At 39.3% G+C, this 20201-nt stretch overlaps 1 protein-coding gene across 1 annotated transcript; it reads left to right on the forward strand.

The window, feature by feature from the left end:
- The first annotated feature begins 2028 nt into the window (after positions 1-2028).
- LOC109996839 (transient receptor potential cation channel subfamily M member 2-like) lies at positions 2029-19057 on the forward strand. Its single transcript, XM_020651147.3, has 26 exons — positions 2029-2176; positions 3255-3380; positions 3672-3840; positions 3955-4135; positions 4847-5010; positions 5108-5288; positions 5415-5476; positions 5561-5761; positions 6981-7083; positions 8433-8554; positions 8970-9308; positions 9586-9711; positions 9804-9933; positions 10036-10181; positions 10877-10989; positions 12099-12197; positions 12312-12537; positions 14240-14358; positions 14442-14574; positions 15012-15183; positions 15273-15453; positions 15593-15774; positions 16372-16504; positions 17224-17311; positions 17565-17649; positions 17734-19057. The coding sequence occupies exons 1-26, from the start codon at positions 2169-2171 to the stop codon at positions 17799-17801; spliced, it is 3657 nt and encodes a 1218-aa protein (XP_020506803.1). The 5' UTR covers positions 2029-2168; the 3' UTR covers positions 17802-19057.
- Positions 19058-20201: the final 1144 nt, after the last annotated feature.

The following is a 20201-nucleotide window of genomic DNA, read 5'->3' on the forward strand; positions in this document are numbered from 1 at the left end:
CAAATACATTTCTAGCCTATATATATATGTTTTGTTTGTTTTTTATGATCAGATTAATGATTTAAAACTAAACTGCAGCTGTGCTAGCAAGTCTGTAATGCTGTTCAGTCAAAATTTTGCATGTGGTATTTAACCGCAATTCCACATGTCGCCAAAAGGTGGTGTCCTCCTTTGTTTATTTGTATTTGACTAGTAATAGCTTTTTTTGCATGGCGAGTTTATTATTAACAGTCTGATGGCAAGTTGACAATAGAGGACTGAGCTAAAAACATGAGAAATAAAATCGAGAAAAAAAATTGAACTGTTGAGAATAAACTGAAATACAATTTCAAGAATAAAGTTACAATCATCTTCATTCTTGACATTTGAACTTCTTCCACAAGGAAATAAAAAATCTTCCTCCACCATTGTTTCTTTCTCATGTCTGGTCCTAATCCACTTCCATGCTACATACTCCCATTCTAACCTTTTTACTATTTTATTTTTTTGTACTACAGATAGCCAACATGATTTAACTCACAGTGACAAAGTGCTGAAATATAGTCAACACAAACTTCTCAGCAATGAGGTGGTGCAAGGTGTGTGTTGCCTCTGTGTTTAATGATAATGTTTAAGTAGTAGACTAAATAACGCTCTTCGGAGACATTCATTGTTCTTGTAAGTTTTACAGTATGATATGGTAATAGTGGGGAAATTCAGGAAACTCCGACCACTTGTCCGTTTGTTGACATTAAGATATTAAACACATCTGGAGGGTCTGCTAAGCTAAGCTAACTCTGCTAGCTCTTTCCAAACTGTGCCAAACAGCAGAGAGCTAAATGCTAACTGACATCATGCTTTCATTTGCTAATTGGCACAAAACAAAATTATTTTGGTGTTGATGGGATTTTCATGACAAGTTTTACATGATTATGGTTCTAGGTTGAAGGTCACAGCATCACCAAACCATCTACTCATGTGATGGGGATTATAAATATCAATCTTGATTAGCTGCCAAAATAATAATCCCCTCAAGATACTTTTGGTTTCTGTAGGCTACTTGAGCTTTTATTGTAACCTATCACAACTTTTCTCAGGAGATACCAACAGGGACAACAATGTCGACTTTAAAATTAAATGTGTTCTTTGTAGTCACTTTACACTCACAGAGTGAAAAGGGTAGAACTGTTAATCCCTTCCTGCTTTTCTGTACAGCTCCAGACAATATAATACTCAGAAACGATTATAGGTTTAGTTAATGATAGCTACAATCCTCAATTGTAGTTGTTCAGGGCCAACCATTGCCCCTTTCAGTAACAAGATCCCTTGTGCTGTTTGTCAAAGCACTTTGTAAACCTATGTTTTTAAAAGGTGCTATATAATTATTATTATTATTGTTGTGTAAAACACTTCAGGTGTCGCCTGGCAACATTCGCATCAACGGCTGGTGAAAGACATGAAACAAAGCACCTGAACACCGTAAATAGTATTTTTTAAAGCAAGACACAGGAAACGGACTCATGTTGCTGAATTTGATCTCAGGTAAAGGAAGATCTGGACGCCAAAGTCATTGAAAAATATCACCTCATATAGATTTCTTTCTGTGATTTCTGTGTGATGTGATTGAGCTTTCCTTTTTTTCCCTTTGGCTCTGAAAAGTGACTGAAATGCATAAAGGGATTGTAATATGTAATGTAATATTTACAGTCTATGGTTCAGATTCACATTTGTTCGGTGGTAATGTGAGGCCACAGATTGTCTTTTATGGAAGGAGCACGAGATCTTTGTTGTGTCATGTGGAGGAGCCAATCAAGCCTCTCTGTCCACCTGATCCATGATGACTGAATTAACAGGTGAGTGTAAACTACAAATATGTAGGATATGCAGTTTTATACAAGTCGGTTACTAAAAATCCATCTAGATAAGTGCTTTTCCAGGAGCACTCACAGGAAGTAGGGATAATGCAGAACAGGTCACGTGCCAGCAAGATAAAAGCAGAAGTCAGAAAGTTTCAGGCTCAACAGCTTTTATAGATTGAGAAGAATCACACTCTGTACACCTCCTCCATAAGCAGAAGGTTGGACAAAAATCCCAGGGCTTTGTTTATTTTCCCCCAGGAATGTTGCCGTCATGTGAAAATACTGAATCGATGCAGCAAGACAAACTCCAGCTGAATCAAGTAGTGTCTCATGAAAAGGTGAGTGATCTGTCCGTTTACATATTGAATGAACTAGAGGAGCTGGCATTTAATATGCTGTCAGCTGTGCATAGGTACCATGGCTTTATAATTTTTTTTTTTTTTATATGAACATAGAAAAATACAAAATAAATCCAGCATGAAGATGTTTTTTTCCTGTACCTGTGGAGATTATAAAAGCTGTGTTCTGCATGTCGTAAAATGTCATAAAACCATTGTGTAGGAAAGATATCATGTGGGCTTTTATTTTACAATAAAGAAATACTTCAAAAGGAAATGAGGTTTCTGCTGTTTTTCAATGTTGGAAAAAGTCCTGGATTATGTTATTTTACTTTCTTTTTTGTATTATTAGAACAGTGATGTATTTATATGCCAGATGACCTTAAATGTTTTGATTGGTCAAGTTGGTGCTTATTTCACTTGGTTTTTTTGGACTGACTCATAAGCTGCTGTTGTATTAAACGCCATATAAAGTAATACATTGAGTAGCTTACAATTTTATGTTTCCCTTTAAACTTAGCAGCTTGGGATGTATGAAGTAAGTTTGTGGGGGGAAAAAATCCTCCTCTCTCAGTAATTCACTATTTATACAGAACTGGCACCAGACTACTTTCTGTCCTGTAAGAGGAAGTTCAATGGGTGGCTGTGGCTCAGTTGGTAGAGTCGTCACCTCTCAACTGGAAGGTCAAGAGTTCAATCCCCAGCTGAGCAACATGTCCGATGTGTCCTTGGGCAAGACACTTAATCCTGAATTACTCCCGCTGCTTCAGTGGCGGTGTATGAATGGGATTAGTTACTTCTGATGATACTACATAGCGATCACTAACATCAGTGTGTGAAAGGGTGTGAGTGGGTGGGTGTGACAGGCGGTGTAAAGGTGCTTTGAGTAGTCCGAAGACTAGAAAAGCACTATATAAACTCAAGTCCATTTACCATTTAATCTGGGTCCAGCAGTCTGCTCAGCTTCATCTCAGCTCTGACATCACTGATGCAGTGAAAGCCAGCTCCTCTGCTGTCATGCAGTTAGCTCTCTACCTGGGCTGCATCTGTGCACTGTTTCCCCCCTTGTTGTCTCAAGGATGGTGGAAGCTAAGAATGAGTCCCAGCTGGTTCATAGTCTGGCGATCCAGCCCTGCGACCTCTCCTCCTGGATCAAAGAGAAGATCAACAAAAAAGAATGCTGCCTCTTTGAGAAAGATGTCAGGTAGGATCAGTGTTTAAAGTGTTTACTTACCTTGTAGTTGCTGCTTCTGCATAGAGATACTGTATCATCTGCAATCTGTTGTCTATGTGGGAGGAGACATCGTCCACAATGCTGTCAAATGTACATGACAATTTAATTCTTTATTTTTTTCCATCAAACTGTCTGTCCAGAAATAATTTACGTCATGCCTCTGTAATTTGACGGATGTGTTTTTATCTCTTGACTTTGCTTTTTTGTCTTGGGGACTTTTTTTTAAGTTTAAGCATTCATTGGCTCCTGTTTCTCCACCAGAGAGGATGTCTGCAGGTGTGGATATTCAAAGATTGAACATGTGGGTGAAGCCATCAAGCCAGACGACTTCACAGGCGAGTCTTGGGACAGACACAGACATATCCATGAAGTTCCCACTGATGCTTTCGGAGACATTAGCTTTGATGGTTTGGGGCAGAAAACGGGCAAGGTGAACCTTTTGCTTTCTCTCCAGTAAAATAAAAAAAACACTTCTGTGCATGTAAATATGTCCTGCATGACATTAGCCTCACTCTTTCTCTTTTATTGCATGTCTATTTTTCAGTATGCACGAGTGTCCACAGACACTAGCCCAGAAATCCTGTACCAGTTACTGACTGAACAATGGAAGCTCTCCCCTCCCAACCTGCTGATCTCAGTGACCGGAGGTGCCAAAAACTTTAACCTGAAGGCTCGAATCAAGAACATGTTCCACAGAGGTCTCATCAAAGTGGCCCAGACAACAGGTAACCCTGCTTGGGAGAAATGTGTAAGTGTGTGTGTGGGATTTCTAGGTGTACAAATGAATAGCCAGAGAGAGTCTGTGCAGGCAGGTGTTCTATGATTACCTGTGAGGTAAAGGAAGTATGCTATTGTATCTGCTAGTCCTGTTTTCTTAGCTCCCTTCACTGTTTACACTGTGTAAGTCAAAGGTCCATTTCTTCTTCTCAATAACTTCTCACTAATCTTATTGTCTTTGTACTGATCTCACGTACTCGCTCTGATATTTAACACTGCATACATTCTTAATTGTTTAAAAGTGTAGTGTGTTGGCATATATTCTTATTTATCAGTACATGTAAGAACATATATATACTATTTCCAATCTAACTTGAGCTTTTGCTTCTAAATTAGGCCTGCATGAGATGAAAAATATGCAACGTGCAGTAACATTGTTTAATATTGAATTAACAATATGCAGTGTGTTAAATAAACAAGTTAAAGAGTGATTATTCACCAGGCTTGGCCTCCACTAGAAAAACAACCCCGTGTATCAGCCCCTTTGTGAGGAACCTGATCTTGACCAAGAGTAGAGACTTTCTGGAGTCTAGTCATCATGTTATGGCTGTGTGATAGATTAAACATTCATTTTAAACCTGTAAATCTGAAATCTGAAATCTGTAAATCCCCTTTGTAATTTATACCAAATACTATACTATGTACTGTGTTGTTGACAGGTGCATGGATCATCACTGGTGGTACACACGCAGGTGTGATGAAGCATGTAGGGCAGGCTGTGAGGGACAACGCCCTGAGCAGCTCCATTCATGGCCAGATTGTGGCTATTGGAGTGGCAACATGGGGAATCATTCACAATAAGGACGCTTTGGTGCGTCCAGAGGTACAATCATTAAATTTACACACTTCATGGACTGTATGTGTTTCTTCCTGCAAGATGCAACATCCTCCTCCTCCTCCTCCTCCTCCTTTCTCTGCAGGGTTGTTTTCCAGCACATTACCCGATGGACATTAAGGGCCAGGGCCGACTCTCCTGCCTCGATAACAACCACAGCCACTTCCTGCTGGTGGACGATGGCACCCACGGAAACTACGGTGTGGAGATTGAGCTACGTAGCCGTCTGGAGAAATGCATTTCAAGAAAGCGTCTTGGAAACAAAGGTTAAACATATCTGATGATGTGAAAATAAAACCAACAAAGAATTTCAGATTACATCTCACGTCTTGTCCTTTCTATCTGTCCTGCTGTTCATTTTAAATGGATTTTTCTTATCGTCTGACCTCCAGAGAGCGGAGTGACCATCCCTGTGGTGTGTGTAGTTTTAGATGGAGGACCAGGCACCCTGAATGTGAGTAATCAGTTTTCTGCCCCTCCCTCTCTCTCTAGCCGTGGAGCTGCCTTGTCTGACTGCCTTGTGTTTTTTTCCACTCAGACAATCTATAATGCCATGTTGTGTGGGACACCATGTGTGATCTTGGAGGGCTCTGGGAGAATAGCAGATGTGATCGCCCAGGCAGCAGGACAACCACTGAGCCGGGTGACTATCGTCCATATCCACCTGCTGATGAAGCGGTTCTTTGGAAAAGAGTATGAAAAGTTCCCCGACCTTAAGATCATAGAGTGGACCAAAAAGGTTTGTGAACAAGGTGGAACGTCTAACACGAACAAACCAATTTCCATTACTTTACATTTCTGTTAGAAGAAAAGACCTTCTAACAGAAATGATAGATAGCTATTAAAAATGAAGATATTAATCAAAGCTTATTGATGAAATGAGGTTGATGAATAAAAAGCTTCCACAGATTATTATCTTCTCTGAAACCTCTTTAGATGATCTAAACTTTTTTAAAGTTGATGTTTTTCTTCATCATGAATTGAAGTTTTTCAAAAGCGGTAAACAGTTACAGTTAAGTGGGCTTTTTTTTTGTCAAGCTGTTTGAAATTGAGCTTGTTATAAACAATCAGCAGTATGGTATTATTTTTGTATGCAGATGACACTCAACCATTCATACCAATATTACTGAAGTAAATAATATATAAAGAAAATATATATATAATAAATATATAGTAAATAATATTTACTATATATTTATTATCATGTTCATCCCAACATTTCTGATTTTAGTAAAGAACATCCGGGATTGCATCATTCAATTATTCAGAAACAAAAGGGTTTAACATGTCTTACATTTGGGGAGGAGGGTGGGGGGGTCATTGAGGAAGGGTTGAGGGTGTCAGCTGTCTTTCTTCTTACCTCAGTCTCACCACTGCACTATTGTCTTATTTAGCCTTGTATATATTAGTGTTTTTTCTGCTTATATTATGTTATTATTATGTTATATTATTAATGTTTAACTTTGTACATTGAGAGCACAGTTACTGAAGACAAATTCAGTGTGTGTGTAAGCATACATGGCCAATAAAGCTGATTCTATTCTAATAACATCTTTAGATTTTCATCTAAAGTGAAAGATCACATTATTGAGTGAGCAGAATTCTCTCTTTATAAATAGAATGAGATGTTAGTGCAAATCTTCTGATCTCATCCTCTCTTCACAAGTTTACATTTTTTTCAGAATTGATCAAAAACTTATTTTGAACTTGTGAACTTATTTTAGAGTTTACTTTCAAGTCCCTTCTCAAGAAAAACATAGTTATACAATAATAGCATCTTTCTATATTAATTGATCATTGCCTTTATTTTTTGTGGTGTTTATTGTTCTTATCTGTTATATGTACTTTTTTCTTTACTTAATTTTTGCTCTCTGAAGCACATTGTTACTCATGTTTCCAGACGTGCTTTTCAGATGAAGTTTCAGGTCTTGCTTGATTGTGTCTGCTGCATTATTCAGATTCAGGACATCATCAGCATGCCTCACCTGCTGACGATCTTCAGAATCAGTGAGGACAATCACGGGGATGTAGACGTGGCTATTCTACAAGCGCTACTCAAAGGTAATGATGATCAGGTCTTACTGGACTGACTGTAGTTATAGAAAACAACATTAAATGAGCAATATATAACTATGACAACTAGCACGCAGTCCAAATTCAAAACATTAAAGAGAGCTGTCTCCTCCCTAGAGTCTATGTGCATGCAGGTTACCATGTCCCGGACACTGAAGCTTCAGTGTTTAGCCAGATCTGCATCAGTCTTGAAACCTTTCTACGTTCTAGCCTCTCCATTTTTCAAAAGCATCTCCAATATTTATCCTAGCTTTACAATCTTCCTCCTCATGGAGCTAATTATAAAAATGCAGAGGCTTTTTAAGTCAACAGCAGATTTTACAGTATATTCTTCACAGTAAGTCAAAATGCTAAATAATGAAAAAGTACAAAACACACTTAGTTCCATGTATGAGAATGAATATTATATTTAGCCATTATCCATATAAAATATTTTAAACAATACAGACAGTTCAAAGTCTTCAGTCATATATTATGTAGTGACTGAAAAAGCAGAAGCAGAAGCAAACTGCTATCCTACATTCTTATCAAATTAAGCTACCAGCTCTCAGAAGGAAAAAGAAAAAAACACCAAATAAATCATTCACTTTAATAATGATCCAAAATAGCTTTGCGAAGCATGTTTTTAAAAACAAAAAGTGAATGACAGTTTTTTTTTACATTTATATTGGCATCATTCCATATTTAACCCAAACAACAGAAACACACCTCCTTTTAATACCTTTTTGGCATTTTGTACAACAAAATTACAAACACCTCTTAAATTGTATTTGCACTCTCAAATTGTAAAGAACCTCTGTATAGAGTCTGGGTGTGACTTTGACTTTTCTCTAAATATTACTTGTCTTCACATGTAAAATGTTGCTCCTTAACTCCATTTTACAACACATAATAAATTGACTTTGCTCAGGTTTTTATGGTCAATTGAAAAGAAAAAAGTTTATAAAGTCATTTAATTACTTTAAAATACTAACACTTGGAGGTCAAAATAATAAATCAAATGCAGGACAGACTTTAAACTTTACAAAGCAAATCTCAGAATATCCTCCAGTGTTCATAATGTACTTTTTAACCAGTGAATCAAAAGAGGAAAAAATCACTGAATAAAGCAGTAAATGCTGCGCCACCTGCTGGGCAGCTTCACCCAGCCCATCTACCCCTCTTCCACCATAGACTTTGTTGCATCATTACACAATAAAAAGTGCCTTGATCATGGAGAGTGACTGATATGTTGTGTAAAGAAAATGCCTTTTGAAAGAAAGGTGGCCCTTGCAGTCATTCATTCAGTTAACTCAATGTAAAGAGATGTAGTAAACAGTGACAAATTCTCTTCTCAGCTTCGAGGATCAGTGAGTCTCAGGGAATTGAGTGCTGGAAGAGGCAGCTGGAGCTGGCTATAGCCTGGAACCGAGTGGACATAGCAGAGACGGAGATCTTCATTGAGGAGAGACAGTGGAAGGTGGGTTTCCTTAGTATACAACATTTTGTCACATTAGACACCTGTATCAGTCTCTTTAAGACACAAGACAATATCCTCCTGTCTTTGCTAAAATAAGAACAAGTTAAATGGCTTGACTTTGAAAACATTTAATATGATCCTTTGATTACCTTTCTTTCTTTGCCTTTAAGAAAAATAGAAATAAAATAATAAGTTGTGACCACTTTAACATGAAAAAGTATCCAAACAGCAGGATAGTGACATGGCCAAATAAGAACATAAACCTTGTTTGATGGAACTGTAATGACAGAAAGTTGAAATACGATTGTATAAAAGACTGTACCATCAAATCAGAGAAGTGTATGTATTTGTAAAGTCTTGATGATTCTACTGGAATGCTCATCCTTTGTTGATGCACTGGTTCAATCCCACACAGTCCAGTGACCTTCATTGGGCCATGTTCTCGGCCCTGGTGGGTAACAAGCCTCAGTTTGTGAGTCTGCTGCTGGAGAATGGTGTGAGTCTGAGAGATTTCCTGCAAGATGAGGAAATCCTGTGTGAGCTCTACAAACAGATGCCCAGCTGCTTCTTTCTGCGCAAGTTGGCCAAGCGGGTGGACAGAGCGCGCCGCAGCAAGAGGCAAGAAAAGACCATCTCCATGACTCATGTGTCTGAGGAGGTGCACCACCTGCTGGGCAGCTTCACCCAGCCCATCTACCCCCCTTCCACCAGGACGTGCAACTTTAATATGACTATGGAGGACACATCTGCATCAGTGAGTCTCTTTTATCCAGACTTTTTATAAAGTACTTACAACTAAATTAACAAGTCGTTATTTTCCTACCACAACTGTTGAGTGTTTAGTTGTGTTTCAATATAATTTTTTTATGCATTTGTAAATAAATATGGCTGGAGAGAAGTTACATTTGAGAACTTTAACATTATGTCAGCTCTGACATTTCTGAGAGAGTCATGCTTTGATTTTTGATTCTGATTCTGAGTCTAATGCCATAAACTCTTCGATGAATGCACATTCATTTACTTTCCTCTAGCTGTCTAAATCTCAGGCAGGTTCAGAGTCTCCACATGATGAACCTCAGAGGGACTATGGCAGAGATCTTTTCCTCTGGGCTGTCGTCCAAAACAACAAAGATCTTGCGGAAATTGCCTGGGAGCAGGTGATCTTCTGCAGAGAGCTTTGAAAATACTACTTGGTGTGTCTTGTGTCGTGTGTACAACCTTGCATCTTTGTGTATCTGTATGAACACAGTGTAGAGACTGCATGTCCGCTGCTCTGGCTGCCACTATGATCCTGAAGAAAATGGCAGAGGAGGGCAGCGATGCAGACGAGGCAGAGGTCATGCGTGAACTTGCTAATCACTATGAGAAACAAGCCATAGGTATAAGACAATATGGGACATTAGCGGCTTTTTCTGGTGTGATATTATGAGATATTACAAGATTGGTACCTGTTTCATTGTGTGTGTGATTGTGTATTCCAGGTGTGTTCAGTGAGTGCAATAACAATGATGAAGAGCGGGCTCAGAAGTTGTTGGTTCGTGCGTCACCATACTGGGGAAGAACAACATGCCTAAGACTGGCACAGGAGGCAGATGATAAAAGCTTTGTAGCTCAATCAGGAGTTCAGGTAAAGGGAACTTTCATATAATCTTTAGGGATTTGTGTTTTAAAGGTCACATATTATTCTCCTTTTCAACAAGTTTAAATAAGTCTCAGAGCACCCCAAAACATGTCTGTGAGATTTCTTTCCAAAAATCCACTTCCTTTATTTGATCATGCCTATGAACCCCTCTGTTTCAGCCCTGCTCACAACAGGCTGTTTCTGTGTCTGTACCTTTAAATGTAAATGAGCTGTGTCTGACCACGCCCCCCTCTGGAAGGGTTTGGGTGGCTCAGGCTTTCTTGCACCATGCCGGATTGATAACGGTGAAAAAGGCAGACTCAAAGTGCAGAACAAACAACTAGCTGTGAGAGTGTCACCCACCTGGGGGAGGGCTATCTGCCCTTTGTGATGTCACAATTTTCCAAACAGCCTGTTTGAGCAGTCGTTTTCTGAAAAATTGAGAAGACAATAAACGGAGATGATAAACTTTCCTCAAAGGTTTTTCTTCAACACTTCATACTAGTGTTGAAGAAAAACAATGAAAAGTGTATTTTGTTTAATTTGTGACTTTTAAAATAATCAGTTGCATGTTTGTAAATATTCAGTCTTGATTAAATATGGCTACACAATCTTCTGACTAAAAGTCTTTCTTTGTAATAACAAGAAATTAATATTGACGATTCAGATTGGCTCAATAAGATAACATGCTCATCTTTTAGGCTCTTCTGACTCAGATCTGGTGTGGCGAGCTCTCAGTGGTCAACCCTGTGTGGAGAGTGCTCATCTGCATGGTCTTCTTCCCACTGATCTACACTAGATTTCTTGTTTTCAGGTGAGTTTTTTAGGTCTGTAGAAAGAAATGTACTTTTATTTTAATATAGGCGTCGCACGTGATGTCTATTACAACAATAGAGTTGTCACGATGCAAGATACTGTATGATTCTTGGCACAGCAAGACTTTGATACAGCTACAACGGTTTAAAATACTAGGAAAAATACAAACATGCAGCTGCAAAAAAACCTCACATTTATAGCTAATACTCTGCGAATATACAAAAGGTTCTTAATCAAAAGCAAGTAATCACTCACTATAAATATATATATATACACATATATGTATATACACACAATAATTACATTAAATAAAGGGCCATACATGTGGATTGGCACAGAACATCTTTTACATTAAAAAAATGCACATTAAAAAATATTTGTGCATTTATTTTATACCTCCTAGTGGCAGCAAGTGGCAGCTCTTTTTCTGTTTTCTCTGTTGTTTACAAAATTATTCGTGTTCATTTAAAATAGAGAACTTAAAAAGCTGTTCACAATAACAATTTTGTCAGACTCGGCACAAATGGTGGATAAAAAAGCTCAACTCTTAATAACAAGATTGTTAGAGTTCAACAAATATATACTCAAAAGTTCAAAAGAGCAGGCAGAGGTACACAACCATTACCAGGCAAAAAACAGGGTCCAAAAATGAGTCAAAGTCAAGTCTACTACAAAGAAAACAGGCTGGAATACTACTCTCACAAGACAAACTGGCACAAACAGCAGGGAGCATAAAGACTAATTACACATGAGGTAATCAAGACAAGTGAAGACAGCTGGGTTGATTAGTGATGAGACTCAGCTGGGACCTAGACGCTGACACAGTAGCGATGAGGAGGAATGTGAAACATGTGGAGGACACAAGAGGGCAGCAGAGGGAACCTGAAAGGAGAGGGAAGTCATTAACTCAAAGAAAACCCCATGAAGGAAGTCAAATATTAAAAGAAAGAGAAACATAACCTCGTCTGAACATTAGATTTGTTTTTTGGAGGGGTGTATAGGTTCATATATCTGAATCTATTGATGTATTTGTGCTACAACTTTTTCCTCATCAGCTTTGATCATTCTCTGTTGAAAGTAATCTTAATCAATTGTAATTCTTTCTAGACGTGATGAAGTTATTCAGAGAGAAACGGAGAAGAATGAAGAGATCAAGACAGTGGAGAACGTGATAGGAAGTGTTCGCCGAACAAAAAGTCGTCGTCTGTAAGTAGACAGTTTCTAGTCCTGCTTGCAAGCAAGAAACAAAAGTTCTAAATGTCACTTGAGAAAAAAAAACACTAAGTTATCTGTGACCTCAGTGACCTTTTCTGTCCACAGTGATGCAGCCAGACTGCAGCGCCTGAAGATCCTGGGCAGCTGGTCCAAACTGGTGTGCCTGTACAGCTCTCCTCAGGTCAAGTTTTACTGGAACATTGTGTCTTATTTTGCCTTCCTCTTCCTGTTTGCTGTGGTGCTGATGATCGACTTCCAGGCAACGCCCTCTCCCGCTGAGCTGCTTCTGTACGTCTGGCTGCTCTCTCTGGTGTGTGAGGAGGTCAGACAGGTGAGAGAGTGCAGCTGGGACTCACATTTATGGAAGTATAGATGAACATACACTGAGGTCTTAAACTGCTGTTGTGCTTTCTTACTGTATGAGGAAGACCTGTTTAATTATCCTCTATTGTGGTATGGCACAGAGTGTATCCTTATCCCTAAATGTCAACAAAGGAGAGTCTTTTGTATTGTGTCATTATAAATGATTAACTGAATTGGTTCTCGATCATCGCAACATAATAATAGCATAATTAACTTAGAGTGTAAAGCTTTTATCATCAGTTTAAAACTAGCTACTCTGGAGATAAAAACAATTTCAGTGGTGTAGAAGGGATGGGAGAGAAATATTCCTACCAATAGGTTACCACAGATTGGTCCTTATCAATATGTTTGATTAAAATCAATGTGCAACTCACATTCAGCCCGTGTAAAAAATTTTCAGACGAGACAGCTGTCACTGTTTGTCTCTGTTAACACAAACTCCAGAATGGATTTCACTTCACTGATAGACCCGGGAGTTATTTGTCAGTTTATGTTACCTATCAAAACTTCTGTCCGTATGCAATTTCTCTCTTCTCTAATTAGTGAATTATTAACGGTTGAAACAGAAGATAAAAACTTGTGAATGCCAGAAATCCAGGCCACTAAGACAGACAGACACAGGCAGGCTCACCCACATACAAGCCAGTACAATTGACATTACAATTCCACAACAGTGACGTAAATGAAGCTCTGCTGTCATTACACATTTATACTTATACAATGCATTCACCATGGTGTAACATTGGTGTCCCATTATGTGAGTTTACATTGCATTACAAACAGTGGGAGCTGCACATAGATACACACTCACACAGGTATAAAGAGCTGTTTTCCTTGTCACTGCCTTGCCCCTGTTACTCCTCTGGTTAAGTCTCTGATGCTGGCTCAGAGGGTCAAACAACTTGAGTGTGGCTGCAAAAGCCAATGAAGCGCTGTTTGAGCTAATATTAAAATACATATTTTTACAACAGAATGAATCAGCCTGGTACAAAAAACAGTCTTGGTCTTAATAACATTTTTTTCCCCCTTTGAATGAATTTTTATTGACTTGTCCATTTTGATTATGTTAAGGCTCAGGGATATGCCCTCAATTGCACAATTAGGGGTGTGGCTTAACTGACTGACAGATGGGCACATTGTAGCTGTTTGCCAAGAAGCTTAAGGCCCTCCTGAACTCCACCTCTATGTCTGTTACTAAATTGATCAATAAACAGGTGGAGATAACATTTTCCAGTATAGTTACCCCCCCCCCCCCCCATAGGGCTTTATAACCCTTCTTCACAAACCAGTGGGTGACGTCACTGACACTACGTCCATGTTTTACACAGTCAATGGATATACCTCAACACTGCATGACCCACTCCTTATGTCTCAATTCATGGGACATATCCCTCTGCTGCCACCTATGGGTTGGTGGTGTGTAATGCATCTGGGGCACATCTGTCCCTCAGCAGCTCCTTTCTGTTGTGTCAAGGAGGAGCAAATACGCATGTTCATGGTAATGGAGGCAGGCTGGTAATGTGACCATTCAGTAACTTGGGATTAATTTGAGGTGAAATTTAACTACATAGTTGGATGCTGCACTCTGAGTGTGCCTCATTCCACTAAATAGACTAAATAATCACTAAATCACAAACCGCCCATTTCTGTTTTCGCCTTTTCTTCCTCAGTTGTTTCATGATCCGGATGGCTTTGGATTTCGTAAAAAAGCCTGGATGTACATAAATGATGTGTGGAATATGTTAGACGTTCTGTCCATCCTCCTCTTCATTGTCGGCCTTGCGTTTAGGTATGTTCTTCTCCTCCCTGACGATCACTGTTTGCTACAGAACTGCTCTCCAGCCCACGACTTACAGTGTTTTTCTTCTTCAGGTTGACCACTAAACTTTTCTATGCGGGCAAAGTTGTCCTCTGCATCGACTTTGTTGTGTTCTGCCTTCGTCTCATGGCCATTTTCACCATCAGCAAGACCCTGGGACCCAAGATCATCATCGTCAAGAGGATGGTGAGAGGGTTACTTTGAATTAAACGACAGCTGACCTGATGCAATGTGGGAGCAATGGCAGAGCACAAAAAAACGCTTTGCTCCAAAATACCTTTTATCAAAGACAAAAAAGAGGCTTCTGCTTCACTGGGCCTCCATCTGCTGTCTGCACATGAGAGAAACAAATCAAAAGTGATTTTAAATGAAGTGTAGCAGCTGGTACCTCACTGGATCTCAGTTAGATTGGAGGTTTTCATCCATGACCAATTCTACTATGCATGATTTCCTAAAGAGCCCTTTACTGTTTAAATACTGGAACATCCTACTGGAAAGTGTTCAACCTGGTATAGATCATGCAGTCTGAATAATCCAATTTTTTTTAGTTTTCACAGTGAACCTATATAAAGTCACTACAGTTTTCAGATATGACTTATGTCTGGTGTGTGTTTGTCCCACAGATTATGGATATGTTCTTCTTCATGTTCCTGCTGAGCATCTGGGTGGTGGCATACGGTGTAGCCAAACAAGGAATCCTTATTGACAACGACAGCCGGCTGGACTGGATCATCCGCGGGGCAGTTTATGAGCCGTACCTTATCATATTTGGAGATTTCCCCACCAATATTGATTGTGAGTGGAGAAATGTGTTATTTCTTTGTTGTAGAATCTCAGTCTTTGTCAACAAAAATAAATCTTTCTCTGTTGTCGTTTCTGTGCAGATGCTGCGTTTGATATCGACACCTGCAGCATGAATGGCACCGATCCTCTGAAGCCCAAATGTCCTATCCTTAATGAAAACCAAATGCCAGCCTTCCCTCAATGGCTCACCATCATCATGCTTTGTGTTTACCTTCTCTTTGCCAACATACTGCTGCTCAACCTACTCATAGCGATCTTCAAGTGAGTCAAACTTCTCTCTGTCTGAGTACTCGTAGTATTGAGACATACTATACTATAGCTATCTTAGATGTTCATTTTGTTGTCGTCATGTTTGTATCTGTCATCCTCTTATTTTTTTTAATGCAGTTTTTTCTCACAGCTTTACGTTCCAGGAAGTTCAGTACAACACAGACACAATCTGGAAGTTTCAAAGATACGAGCTGATAAAGGAGTACCACAGCCTCCCTGCTGTCCCTCCTCCTCTCGTCATCTTCAGCCATCTCTACCTCTTCATCAGGCTCTTGTTGATGCGTCGGCCCCCCGTCACATGCACAGTGTTTAGTACGTTTTGAATCATTTATTTATTTCTGCATGTCAAAGTTCAATACTGTAGACGTTCAAGTTTGATCTTCATCACCCAGAGATAAAACATACAAAACACTCTTTCTGATCGTAGGCTACAATGATCATTTATGAGTACGATTATTATTTTTTTAGTTGTTTGCTTGAGGAAAATGCTCTTTTGAACGGATCTTTGAAAAACTAGGCTTTTATTTACAACCTCAGTTCCAACCCTGCCATATACAACAAGCTCATATCACATGGTTCATGTTCAATACTTACATTGCCAACATGCTTACAACTTACACATCTTTGTGAAAGTTGGGTAACTCCATCTTTGTGACCTTGAGAGATCATTTTGGTGGTCAAGGTTCCATACACACATATTTTCCCGATTTTGTCCCTTTTATAATTGTGAACGTTTTCGAGCTCGGAAGAAGTAGTTTGACAACACTTCAAAATAAAAGTTTAACACAATGTCCTTTTTCTGAATCTGGATCCTAATTCCTCTGAAACTGAAATCCTTGTGTCCATTTGTTTATGTGCATCTACAGTCTTATTTAAGGTGAAGAATTCATTTGTGACTCTGTTTTTCAGAGAATGAGCTTCCTCAGATAGAGGAGGAGGAGCTGCTGTCCTGGGAGGCGTTGATGAAGGACCAATACCTGCTCTCCACACAACAGGAGCAGAATCAGAGCATGGAGCGGCGCATCCTGGACACGGCCCAAAAGTAAAACCACACAACGACTGTAGCCCACTGTAGCTGAATAACAAATGTTTGAGCTACTTCTGTCTATTTGAGATCTATTGTCACATCTTGAATATTGTTTTAGTCCAGATTTGGTCAACAAAGTGTGATCCCACCTCCTCAACTTTTTATTCAATTTGAGAGTCCTGTGTGGTTGAAACTTCTAGTTTGTGACAACAGATAAGGGATAAAAGAAAAGTCTGTTGGAATGAACTTATCATAAAGCATACATTACTACCCTTCAAAATGTCCATTCTCCTGTTTCACCTTTAATCATCCTGTTTCCTTTATGTTAAGTTCAGATCCTGACCCACACTGTCAAAACACACAGCCCTGGATTTAGTTCAAATAAACTTCAAAGCGCACAGGATCTGCCTGAGCGTCTGCCTTTGAGCCTCTTTTAGCTCATTGTTTTGGATTGTTAACCTCGGCTGTACTCTTTCTTTAAGACTGATAACACTTTCATGTGTCTCTGGAACACATTAAAGTTCATACAATCACTTTATTTATCTTGCTCTGAGCAAGATCTCACAAACATCAACTTTACTTAATACAGGGACTTAATCGTTGTCTCAGAGTTTGGATTTTGTTCTACTTTTACTGTTAAATATAAATATAATATTATATAACGTCAAACAATGTAGCATTAACACTAGAATAAGAACCAAACATCTATATATTGTTGTTGTTTGTCTCCTGAGGGTTACCACCATGAACGATCGACTTGAGAGGGAAGAGGAGACGAGCTCTGCTACCTTGGCGACAAGACTGGCTCGACTAGAGGAGCAGGTTGTGACCTGTTTTTATTATTTATTTTCATTTTTTTTTACTTATCACTAAATTTGCACCTGCGTGTATATTAAAGTTTTATTTTTTACATCAGGCAGAATGAGTGAGGGGCAGTACAGAAAATAGATGATACACTTCAGTTGCATTTTATTTCCAGATGTCCCTGATTAAAAAAAAAAATAATAAGCTTTCATCTTCCATGTTGTACAAGCAGTAATCAAAAGTATCTGACCTACTTTTGTTTTGTCATCAGGCTGCCCAGTCAGTCAAAGCCCTGCAGTGGATTATGGACAGTCTGAAATCTCAGGGTTTTGCCTCCAAAGAACCACCATCGCTAAGTCAGCTCCCGACTTCCTCATTCTCATGATTGTTTACATACCAAACCTCCTCTTGTTGTGCTTACTTCTTCATCTTTCCCACAGCCACAGCAGACGAGTCCCCCGACACTTTGAGGAGCACATCTGAGAAAGAGGACAGGTTCCACGTGTAGCCGATATTAGCAGCCAGGATTTATAACCTCTCTTCCTGCAGGACTCAGGACTGCGGATTAACATCTGGGTTATTTTTTTACCAAGAAACAAAGGAACTGATCAAGGAACTGATTTAAGTCTCCCTCTCAGACAGGCTCTGGAAGACAGGATATTATAAACTTTTACAACGCCTGGAGTAAACAACCAAGCGGAAACAGAACACTCTGCTATCTACGAATTGACTCCAAAGACATGAACTATGACCAAAACCAGTCTCTGCAAAGTCGTTAAAATTGACCATCTGTTGAACTACTGCTGAAGGACTGATTAAACCACAGCGTTCAATTCTGCATCAAATGAACATTTATGTCTTTCTTCATCTAGATATTTGTAGTTGTCAATGTATCGCAATCATCTCTTTAAACTCAAAATCTGATGTTCAGAATGCCAATTAAAGTTCTAATAGTTTTAATAGGAATTTGACATGGAGTGCTATTGCCATCTAGTGTTAGAATTTCCATGAATATGTAACCTTCATAATTATACATTTAGATGTGTTATAAAGCATACTCTTTGATATTAGCTATAGAAGGTGTTATTTAAAGACACCAATTTCTTTTCCTACTTTATTAATATGTCTTATTAAGAATGTTGACTGTATAACATGGTTTTGTTCCCCTACAGGCTGGGATTGACTGAGGATGTTCCCAGATGGTGTGATTTTCATCTCAACGTGGATCTGATAGAAATAATATTGAAATGAATGTACGGTGACGTATATATGTTTAGATTCTTATTCTTAATCTTATTGAGTAAACTCGGTTTAATGTAAACAATTGCCCTCCGGTCAGAGTGGGAGTGACCCTTCTCCTGCAGGGCATCCAACGCACATTTTTTGGAAACATAAATTCTTTATGGCTCCAGCAAGGCTTTTGAACTTTCTTCTCCAAAGTCTTTGCTCTTCAATTTTGAACGCCAATTCCTTAGTTTGGATTCATCGAGATGGCCATCAGGTGTTCAATCGAACACAACTCAGAGTAAGCGTGCTGGTTGCTGGTGTTGGAAGATTAAGTCGTGAGTCGTGTCTATTCAGAGCCCTCCTTTAATCCAAATAGAATCCCAAAATTTGTTTATCAACTTTTTCCCTTTTTGATCATTTTCTGAATAAGTCATTCAAACAATACCGCGTCTTATCTCCTTACTAAATATATAATGTCACCATACGTTATAATTGCATTACCCTTTTTATATTAAATTTTACACATAAAATTCAGAACTTTGTCAGTGTGTTTTCTTGTTTAACATTATGAACACGTCTCAATGTCCCATCAGGTCCACTCCCAGCATTTCCCATGGCCGACTCACTTGGGTTTGCTACAGTTTTCCAGGCCGTCTCCAATTCTCAGGTTTTTTAACCTGGCAAGTTTGACAACACTGCACATAGTTTTTCACATCCAAACTCATTTTGGGCCAGTATGCTAGGGTCAGCAGTCGTTTATATGTTTTATATCTTCCTAGATGTCCTGCCAGTGGATGGTCATGGAAGAGGTGGAGCAGTTCATGGCGTAGGGGTGTTGGTATGTACACTTGATACAAAGTTTTATATGGGAGTTGCACAACACGATAAACTTGTCTTCAAGAATAGTGAAACGGGTGGTGGTCTTTGATTGTTGTTCCCCAGACTCAATGATAGATTCATATATTTCCAATATCTCAGGGTCTGACTGCTGAGATTTCCAGATGATCTCATCTGATATTAGAAGATTTTTGTTGTGATGTTGGAAACTGGCCTTCTTCAGGGTAAACAGGGGCTCTAGACAGTGCATCAGGAACAGTGTTGTACTTCCCTTTCCTATACTCCACTGTGAAGGTAAACTCCTGCAGTCTGAGTGCCCACCGAATCAGTCTGGTACTTGGTTTTTGCGTTTTAAAAACGCAACTGTGACTACTGTGAATGGCCTTCCTTCCAGGTAATAGCGCCATTTCTCAAGTGACCAGACTACAGCCAAACATTCCTGCTCAGTGGTTGAGTAATTTCTCTCAGTAGCATTCAGAGTACGGCTAGCAAAAGCGATCACTGTTTCTGTCCCCAACCCGGTTTGCTGAACCAGTACCGCTCCGAGCCCAACATCGCTGGCATCAGTATAAACAACAAAGGGTAGGTGGAAATCAGGGTGGCCCAGTATTGGTGGAGAGGCAAGATGTTCCTTTAGAGTCTCAAACGCATTTTGGCAGGCTGTTGTCCAGATATATTTGGAACCCTTTCTTTTTAGAGCGTTGAGGGGGTCTGAAATTTTTGAGAAGTTTGGCACAAACTGATGGTACCAACCAGCCATTCCCAGAAATCTCTGCAACTCCTTGAGGTTCCTCGGTGTTGGGAATGCCTGGACAACTTTGGTCTTTTCCTCACCCACCTCAAC

Source organism: Labrus bergylta, chromosome 13, assembly GCF_963930695.1.
Source record: "Labrus bergylta chromosome 13, fLabBer1.1, whole genome shotgun sequence".
Taxonomy (NCBI): Eukaryota; Metazoa; Chordata; class Actinopteri; order Labriformes; family Labridae; genus Labrus; species Labrus bergylta.

Bases quoted from the DNA above. Each gene is read 5' to 3' on its own strand.
- LOC109996839 (XM_020651147.3), top strand. The intron at 9,712-9,803 runs GTGATCTTCTGC...GTATGAACACAG, and splicing joins CGGAAATTGCCTGGGAGCAG to TGTAGAGACTGCATGTCCGC. The intron at 10,182-10,876 runs GTAAAGGGAACT...CTCATCTTTTAG, and splicing joins TAGCTCAATCAGGAGTTCAG to GCTCTTCTGACTCAGATCTG.